This window comes from Platalea leucorodia (genome assembly GCF_965183815.1).
Source record: "Platalea leucorodia genome assembly, chromosome: 3".
Classification (NCBI taxonomy): domain Eukaryota; kingdom Metazoa; phylum Chordata; class Aves; order Pelecaniformes; family Threskiornithidae; genus Platalea; species Platalea leucorodia.
The window spans coordinates 35761606-35770994 of record NC_138825.1 but is presented as its reverse complement, the minus strand read 5'-3'; the positions used below and the strand labels follow the sequence as shown (position 1 = coordinate 35770994).

The window sequence follows — 9389 nt, the reverse complement described above, 5'->3', positions numbered from 1 at the left end:
CCATCCCCATCCCCATCCCGTCCCCATCCCGTCCCCCCCGCCTCCGCCGCGGCCCTCCCACCGCGGCTCTGCCCGCCCTCCGCCGCGCCGGGCGCGGGAGCGGGAGCGGCGCTGCGCTGCGGCGGGGCCGGGGGCCGGCGGGCGGCGAGCGCTGCCGCCCTGCCGCGGCTGGGGGCCATGCCGCCGCGCCGCCCGCCCGCCGCGCCGCCCCGCCGCCCGCCCGGCGACCGGCGAGGCAGCGCCCGGCGGCGGGCGGGATAATGCGGCTGCCCAGCCCGCAGGCACCGCCAGCGGGGCGCCCCCGCCGCCGCCGCCGCCATGTCCCCCCCGGCCTCGGCGGCCGCCGCCAGCGAGGGAGGCAGCAGCACGCCGGTGCCTCCGGAGGAGGAGGCGGAGGGGGCCCGAGAGGAGGTGAGGAGAGCGGCCGCCCCCCCGCCCGGGGCTGCCCCCGACCACCCTCCCTCCCTCCCCGCCCGCTTTGCATGGCGCGCTCATTGACCGCCCCGCCGCGGGCCGGGCCGGGCTTTGCCCGCACAGGTACGGACCCCCTCGCCGGGAGCCCCTCTCCCCTCCTCCGGCCCCGGGGGCGGGGGGCGAGGAAGGCCGCCCGTCGGTCCCCGCCGGCGGCAGGCTGCCCGTCTCCATCGCCCGCCCGTCACCTCGGGCTCGCCGCGCTGCCTCCGGGGCGGCAAGGGGCGCAGCGGGCAGCGCCGGCCGGGGATGGGGCCGGGGCCGGGGCCGGGGCCGGGGCCGGGGCTGGCTGGGGTGCAGGAGGAAGGGAGAAAATCACAAAAGAGGAGCGCGGGGCGCCGCTTGGGCTTACTGCAGTGGGAAGAGGTTGTTACGCCTGGGAGAAACGGGTATGGAGACCCCCCCCTTCCTGCGCTCTGGCTTGGGGGGTGCCAGGAGGTAGCACGGCTGCCTGGGTCGCTGCGAGGGAAGGCGCGGGGGGCAGCGGGGGAGAGGGCTTGGGGACGTGCTGAATCCTGGGGTTGTCGCTGGTGGCTGCCCTCAGCTGGAGGGAGGCTGGGGAGAGCAGAAGGTGCAGGCTCGGGCAGGCCAGGTACCAGCACAGCCAGGTATGCTGCAGTGTCCCCCCACCGCAGCTGATGACTTCTCTGGCATCCGGGCAGCAGATGCCAAAAAGGGTCAGGAGCAGGGTGCTCTGTGCATAGGGAGCAGCACGGGGAGGCAGGTGTGCGAGCCCCTTTGTCTGCCCCCACAGATCCTGCTTGGGCTTCCCAAGAGGAGGGAAAGCAACCACACTGACTAGCCAGACCCGCCTTATGCTGTGGGGCTGGCGGCTCACAGAGGGCAGCTAGGCAGTGTAGGAAGGGCAGCGTTCTCCTGGCGTGGTGGGTTGTCCTCGCCGGTGAGACCACAGCTCAAAGGGCAGCTTGGGGGGTTGCTCAGAAGCTGGCGCATCACTCGTCCTCTGCTGTTGAGAAGCTGCGGTTAGCAAGTGCTGCATAATTCTGGTATTCTCTGCCTCCTTGGCTTAGGAAGAACATGCGTGCCCGTGCATGGTTATTCTATATATACAGACTTATATTTAGATATAAATAATTGCGGGAGAGGAATGCTGAAGTTCAAGGACTGGGAAGCTGTACAAATACCGTATACTCTGCTCTGCGGCTGTTCTTCTGTTCCTGCTTCCATTCAGCAGCCCCTGGTGCCATGAGCCCTGGCTCTCCAAACAGATCCTGACCAGTGAAGCTAAACCGTGAGGCGCCTTTTTAGCGTGAGGACATGCTTGTGCCACGCTGGGACGTGGTCTCTTGCCCCCAGTGCCCTGGCAGCGCTGCTGCTACATTCAAGAGAACACAGTGGCTTTTGAGAGGTGCCAGAGCGAAAGCCAGTTTGGATGAAAGAAGCGTAGCAGGGGCAGTGCCGGGGTGAGTTTCCCTCGCCTACAGTGTCCCCTGCCTCACGGGGATTACGAGAAGATCGTCTGGGCTTTGATTGCTCTGTGGTGGCTGCCAACTAGGCTGTCAGTATAATCTTACCCCGTGGGAGCAGGCAGAAGGGCTGCAGTCCATGACTTGCACTGTTGAGGCTAAGGGCACGCTTCCCGTGGCCAGAAGCTATCAGAGACTTGCATGAAGCAGCTGGTGGAGGAGAGGGAAGCTGCAGCCTCTCCTGACAGTGCCATGCTTGCTGGTGTCTCATCTGATGCAATGAGGAGAGACCTTAGTGGGGAGCTTGGATTCATGGACTGACCTAGGGCAATCCTCTTGTCTTCAGAAATATCGGGAGGGGAGGGTGTTCCTGCTCCCCTATAGTGCCTGTGTAAGGCCGTACTGGCAGTATGATGTCCTCATTTCCATCAGGACCAACTGCCAGCATTGCTGAGCATCCTGGCAATGTGGCCAAATCCCACCTGTAAGGGCCCATTGGCCAGGGCTGGCAGGGAGCCAGAGGAGATGTCTGGGGACTGGAAAATGGGAAACGAGCTCTGTCCTATTTGGGGGTGCCTCATCTTGCCATGTCTTGGGTCACTGCATCTCGGAGCCATGCAAGACTTCAGGTGCTGGTCAGCTTGTCCCAGCAAGGCAAGTAGCAAGAGCTACTGGCCAGAGCTGGCTGTAGTGGGCTGGCTGAGCTCTTGTTCCCTGTTGGCATCACATGCATATACCTACACTTCATGGTGGTGAGCTGAATCTCACTCAGCAATGCATTTCGACCTTGGAGGGTATGAAATGCCAAGGGACAAGCTCTTCAGCCTGGGAACAAGTGAAAAAATGTCCTTGTCCTGCTGCTCAGGTGGGATCCGATGGAGGGAAGCAGTCCTCCTCCAAGTTGCTGTGTAAAATGGAGACCTTGGTGCTGTTGCAGGAGCTGACTGCTGGCAGGGTTCCCTGGCTCCTAGATGCTCAGCCTTCCCCTTTCCTCTGCAGTTGGCCACGCTGCCAACCTGGGGCTGAGCCAGCTCTTTCTTCTAGGCAGGTAGTTCCTGAATCTGGGCGGTAGGCATGTGGGGTGTGATGTGGGGTTTGCCAGGACCATCCTGACCAGGAGTTGCCCATGTCTGTCTGGGGCTTTGGAAGACGGTGGCAGTTCCTAGAAATGACTGGATCCTCCCCACCTGCCTTGTTCTGGGGATTTGAGGTCAAAGGGGACAGGGCTTATTCATTTGTTGCATGATGTAAGCAAATCGGCAGGGCAGAGCCATGGAAACTGATGCTCGGGAGTCCCACTGGAGTCCCCTGCAAGCTGCTGCCACAGCCTGGCACTCAGGAGCTACCTGGGCCTTCAGGCTGCTGCTCTGGGTCTTTTGATTTGTTTTTTCAGGGCTGTAGAGGGCTTTCTCTAGGACACCTAGCCCTGTGAGCCCCGGGGCATCTTGTAAAGTGAGGGCATAGCGTTCTGGGGGTGCATTGGAGATTTCAGGCTGGTCTCTGCAGGGAGAAGCAGGTGAGAGGTGCGGGAGGTGAGGACATGGGAACACTTGTTAAATGGAGGGACGGTAGATGGGGTCAGGGCCAGGCTGTTTCAGAGAGGAGCTTTGTAGAGCTTGAAGGATTTCTGAAGTTGTTTAGCGTTCAGAGTTGCAGGGACAAGTTTGTAGGGGCAATGAAGGTATTTTGCCCCATGTGCTTGGCCAGCGGGGCTCTGGGCAGGTTTATCCCCTTGAGGCTTTTTTGAGAAGAGGATTCCCCAAATCTCAAAGGAGTTTGGTGCAAGCAGCGATGGGGGTCCTCTCTTCTACTGCCTCTGCCCTGTGCATTGCGGGCATCTCCATTTGCTTCATGGCTGCTCCTAAGTCATCCCCTCCATCCCTTCCCTCCCATCCCAGAACAGCAGCTGCAGGTGTGGGACTCCATCTCCTTCCACCTCAGGGGCAACGCCAGAGGCAAACGCTGTGTATGAGGGAGGGGAGGTTGTAGGTTGCTAACCCTTGCCCTTCCCCATGTGTGTTACAGTTAGCGCCCAGGTGCCTGGTAAGGGTTGTCCCATGTGTTCTACATGGTGAACAGCATGGAGCACAGAGAAGGGAGTTGACTGGGGTCCCACGAAGGGGTTGGCCAAGCCGTGGCTGGACCAGTTCTGCCCTCTAGCACTGCAAAGATGTTTAGGTGCACCTGCAATAGCGGGTTTGCTTACCGCTCTCCAGTGCTCAAGCCTGAGCAATGAGGGAGGCTCCCAGCGATGGAGGGAAACCCTGTTTGCAGTGAAGTAGGGCAAGCCTTTCGCCTCGTTCCATCAGACTGCAGCGGGCAGATGACGATGGCATTTATATCAGAGCCTGCTCTCCTCTCAGTGACACTGTTCTGGGACAGAAAGGATTTCCCTTTCCCCAGCTTTTTCATCCACGTTTGGTGTGCTGGACTTCTCCAAGGCTGGTTAAGAGCTCGAGGAGGCAACCTTATTCAGCTGCTTCTGTGGGGGGAAGCCACGGAGCTGGTTGTTTGCTCCTGTGAGCCCTTTGCAGCCCAGGAGAGGAGCAGGGATGCTGCAGTTCCTACCGGGATTAGACTCCGCAGCTGGCTCCTCCTCCGTCTCTGCTGTGGTTGTATCCCCTCTCATTGGCACTTGATCAGCTTTCAGAAACCCCACCAGCGTAGCTGATGTGTATGTGTTTTACCTCAAAAACCTAGGACAAAACTGGGATGTAAACAGTTTACAGCAGGGGTTAGCATGACCCTGTAAAAGCGCTGCAGTATCTAAATGCTGCGTAGTCCTAGGAGGAGACTAATGCGTGGACTAGAGCCCTGCTAACACAGTTCCTGGAACCAAGCCTGGGCTGCATCGCGCTCCCTGCCGCCCTGCCCCGGGTGGGTAGCTGCAGCGGGGCTTGCCTGCATCTCCGCAGGGCGACAGCAAGCATTGCCTTTCTGGGCAGGACGATGCAGGCAGTGTGGGATGTGAGGGACCGGGGAGCGACTGGGAGGTGGAATTTGCTTTTCCGAGATGGACCTCGCTGAAGACCTGCCTCCCTGGTGCCCCTTCCCCAACTTGTCAAATGACTGAGCTGAATGCTTTGCTTTATTCCTTGTGCTCCGTTTGCAGATCCCCCCCCAAACAAGGCACTGTTTCTGTGCAAGCCCTCTCACCCCACAGGCACCCCAGGGTTAGCGTGTGCCTTGCGTCTCCTGCTCAGCCCCTCCGTGCTCCTCCTTCGGCTGAGCAGTCCCCTTAGAGCCTCACAGCCAGGGCTGCCGCTGCCGGGGAAGATTTGCAATGCAGAAGGCAGCTGTGGGTGAGGAAACCTTCAGCTGCCTGGGTAGTGGCACAGCAGTCCAGCACAGGAGAGCCGTGCTGCAGCCGAGCAAAGGCAGAGGGATCCAGGCAGGCTCTTGCAACTGCAGCATGGACCTGAGCGGGGAGGGCACAGCTCAGGCGGCTCTGCCTGGTGGGTGCCCCCCCTTCCTCTCCTTACTCCCTTTTCTCTTATCCAGGGTTCCCTTCTTGCCCTGTGACCGTGAGGCTGCCGCAGTGGAGGGTTGCACTGGGAAGACTGGGGTGCACGTGTGCCCATGCAGGAGCTGCTGAGCAGAGCCGCCCCGTGCCCCTCGCTGTTGCCTGCAGACAAGTGCTACCCCACCTGCCTTCCCTGGGCTCCTTGTTTCTGTCGCCGGCTCTCGCACTCAGCCAGTTGCCCCAAAGAGGGGGGCTCAGTGCTACTGATGCTCAGGACCCGCAGTGGGATGTGCCATCGTTCCCCTCACCACCCCTCTGCATGTGCCGCCTGCTCCGCTCATCGCTGGCTGGCTGCTGGGCAGGCGGGAAGGGAAGCTCCCTGCATCCTGGAGGGAAACCTCTGTTGGAGATTTGGGCCGGATCCAACCCTGCTAATCACAGTGGCAGAAGTCCTACTGGCATGGGGTGGACCAGGCTTTGGCAAGGTGTAGGGAGGAAAGATTAGCATGTGGGACTCTAGGGGACCGAGTCAGGGCTGAGGGGGCTCTTCAGGGAGAGCGAGGGGGATTTCTTAGAGGAGAGAAGAGGCCCAGCTCTGTCCCTAGGCCTGCCAGTGACATTGTGACCTCTGGTTCTTGCTTTAGTTTCCCTTTTCATGCAAGAATGAAAGTGACCCCCTGCTTTCTAGCAGCATGAGCCCATTAAGCTGTGTGGGATCCCTGTACGAAAGACCTCTCCAGCCCAGTGCGCTCAGGAATGGAGGAAAGATGGGGCCAGGCTTGGTCTTCACTGCCCTGAGTGGTGTCATTACAGCTGGTGTGAGCCCCTACAACGGCGGAGGTGAGCTCAGGAGCCATGCTGCCTGCAGCTGGGGAGGGAAAGCAAAGCTGAAAGCCTCTCAGTGACTTTAGCGGCATCCGCACAAGACTGGGGTTCTTGCCCCCCTCTCTCAGGTCGCACCTTTGGAGATTGCTGGGTTGGATGGTATTTGTGCTGGATGAAGTCTTTTGGGTAAGAAAACAAATAACCTCTTTGCATGTTCTCCCTTTGGGTGTGATACTGTCAGGTCTCATTGACCAAGCTGGATCAACACTTGAGACTTCAGGGTGTTGCAGAGAGTGACAGAGGTTTCCTTAAGTGGGGGTTTTTCCCAGGTCTTTGTGAAACCCTGCACGGTTGCTGTGGTGAAGGCACCAGTGCAATCTCTTTTAGAAGTCTTACTGCTGAAGTCCTGCCCTTTCCTCACCATGAAGGACCTGAGAGCAGTTTTTCCACAAGTGTGGCTGTCACAGCTGAATTCCAGTGCAGGCAGGGACATTTGCTGGTGGCCATGACCCGCCGCTCGCCCTCCCTGCTGCTGCAGATCAGTAGGGTACTCTTCTCTTCCAGCCTGAACACCTTTTAGGACGATATTCCATATTCGCCTTCTCTCCCACCAGAGGTGGCTGCGTTTCAGTCGCGGAAAAGTACTTTCCCATTCGTGTGGTTTGTAAAGCACTTGAGAAGCACTTCAGAGCCCCTTGGGCTGCCAAGTGTTGTGGTGGGAATCGCCATTACCAAACAGAGACTTTCCCTGCTGGAGGTCTGTTTCTCGCCTTACAGGCACCCCAGGCCGCTTGTGCTGCCCTGGTAGGAGAAATCTGAACGTTGCTGATGGTCGTTACTGGGAAAGGGGGAGAGGCTCACGTGCGAGCGGTGAGAGGCACGGTGGGATGAGCTGTGGCGAGGTGTTCAGGTGGGACGACCCATCAGCTAGAGCTGCCTGCGCTGGTGGGATGGGTGCAGAAGCCGAGGTACGTAGGGGAGATCCCCCAGCCTCCATCTTGCTGTGCTTCAATACCCCTCCCCGGGACATGGCAGTGGTGGGGGTTACTCCCTGTGGAAGAAGGGGGTTGAAGTTGCCCTCTGCTGCTCTCCTCCACGTCCAGCTGGGCTCTGGCCGTCTCCCAAGGAGGGGCAGAGCACTGTGAAGGGAAGCAGAGGTGACAGCTGCCCACGCTGCGGGACTGTCATCCTGGGAGAGATCCCAGCCTCTGGCCTGCCTGCTGAGGCTGGGAGTCCTACGGCATCTGCCGTTTTGTCCCCGTTCACAGTTACAGGTGCCACCACGGCACCCTGCTGCCTGCTCCCCTTCCCCCCGCCGCTACAGCCTACTGACTCCTCTCTTGTTTTCTCTCTCCTTCTCCCCGGTCCCCCGGAGCAGCAGCGGCCGGTGAAGCAGTCTCTCAGCAAGTCCCTGTGCCGAGAGTCCCACTGGAAATGCTTGCTGCTCTCCCTCCTCATGTACGGCTGCATGGGAGCCATGACCTGGTGCCATGTCACCAAGGTGACTCGGCTGACCTTTGACAGTGCTTACAAGGGCAAGTCCATGATGTACCATGACAGCCCCTGTTCCAACGGCTACGTCTACATCCCCTTGGCCTTCCTGGTGATGCTCTACGTGGTGTACCTGGTGGAGTGCTGGCACTGCTACACTCGCAACGAGCTGCAGTACAAAGTGGACGTGGAGAGCGTGCACGAGCGCGTGCAGCGGATGCAGCAGGCGACCCCCTGCATCTGGTGGAAGGCCATCAGCTACCACTACGTCCGCAGGACCCGTCAGGTTACCCGCTACCGCAACGGGGATGCCTACACCACCACCCAAGTGTATCACGAGCGGGTCAACACCCATGTGGCAGAGGCTGAGTTTGATTATTCCAACTGTGGAGTTAAGGACATCTCCAAGGACCTCATTGACTTGGAGAGCTACCCGGCCACGCGGCTCCGCTTCACCAAGTGTTTCAGCTTTGCCAACGTGGAGTCGGAGAACTCCTATCTGACCCAGCGGGCCCGCTTCTTCACGGAGAACGAGGGCCTAGATGACTACATGGAGGCCAGGGAGGGGATGCACCTCAAAAACGTGGACTTCAAGGAATACATGGTGGCCTTTTCCGACCCGGACAACCTGCCTTGGTACGTATCCCACTATGTCTTCTGGGTGGCAGCTCTGCTGACCCTATCCTGGCCCCTGCGGGTGCTAAATGAGTACCGCACCTCCTATGTCCATTACCACGTGGAGAAACTCTTTGGGTTCGACTACGTGGCAGTGACGCCGGCCGAGGAACGCTCCTTCTGCCGGAGGATGCCCCGCGTCAACACGGTGGACAGCACCGAGCTGGAGTGGCACATCCGATCCAACCAGCAGCTGGTGCCCAGCTACTCGGAAGCGGTCCTGATGGACTTGGTGGGGCTCTCCAGCTGCACCAGCTACTCCGCTTGCAGGTACGGGGGCTACCGGCAGAACTGCGAGCGGTGCCACAGGACTATAAGCAGCTCCTCCATCTTCTCCCGCAGTGCCCTGAGCATCTGCAACGGCAGCCCCAGGATCCCCTTCAGCAGCAGCCGCTTCTCCCTGGGCCGCCTGTACGGCTCGCGACGCAGCTGCCTCTGGCAGAGCCGGAGCGGGAGCCTGAACGAGCAGAGCTGCCCCACCGAGCAGACCCGCCTCTCCAGCCAGGTGACTGTGGAGGAGGAAGACCCCCCTCCTTACCAGGATGCCCTCTATTTCCCCATCCTCATCGTGCACCGCAACGAAGGCTGCCTGAACCATGACCACCGTCACCTCCACCGCAACGGGTCCTGCGTGGAGACCTCACTGTGAAAGCAGAGGGCAGTGAGATCTCGTCGTCCATTGCCTGGCCTGAGCCAGTGCAGGATTTGGGGAGAGGAGCACAGGGGAGGGAGAGGGCCTAGGAGGACATCAGGATGGAGCGGCACCTCGCTCCGGCAGCCGGCAAAAGCTCCCCCTGCCATGGCTCTGACCTCCTGGAGGGGTGAGTGCTGATGCTCCCCCTGACATGGCACAGAACTCTAGACCGACCACCACATGCAAAAAAAAAAAGAAAACCCAACCAACCAAACCAACCCCCAAACCGTAATTCATGGCATCAAGATCCAAAGGGGGGAATAAAAAGACAGGCCTGATGCAGGGAGGGGGGTGCTTTGGCTCCCAGCCCTGGCTCCAGGCTGGCTTGTGCTCCGAGGAACCA

General features: G+C 60.0%; 1 protein-coding gene across 1 annotated transcript; it reads left to right on the top strand.

The window, feature by feature from the left end:
* Window positions 1–318: 318 nt before the first annotated feature.
* TMEM151B (transmembrane protein 151B) lies at window positions 319–9001 on the top strand (the record flags this gene model as incomplete). The annotated part of the gene is made up of 2 exons (XM_082308031.1): window positions 319–411; window positions 7565–9001. 2 exons carry the CDS (start codon window positions 319–321, stop codon window positions 8999–9001), a joined length of 1530 nt encoding a protein of 509 aa, XP_082164157.1.
* Between the last annotated feature and the right edge of the window lie 388 nt (window positions 9002–9389).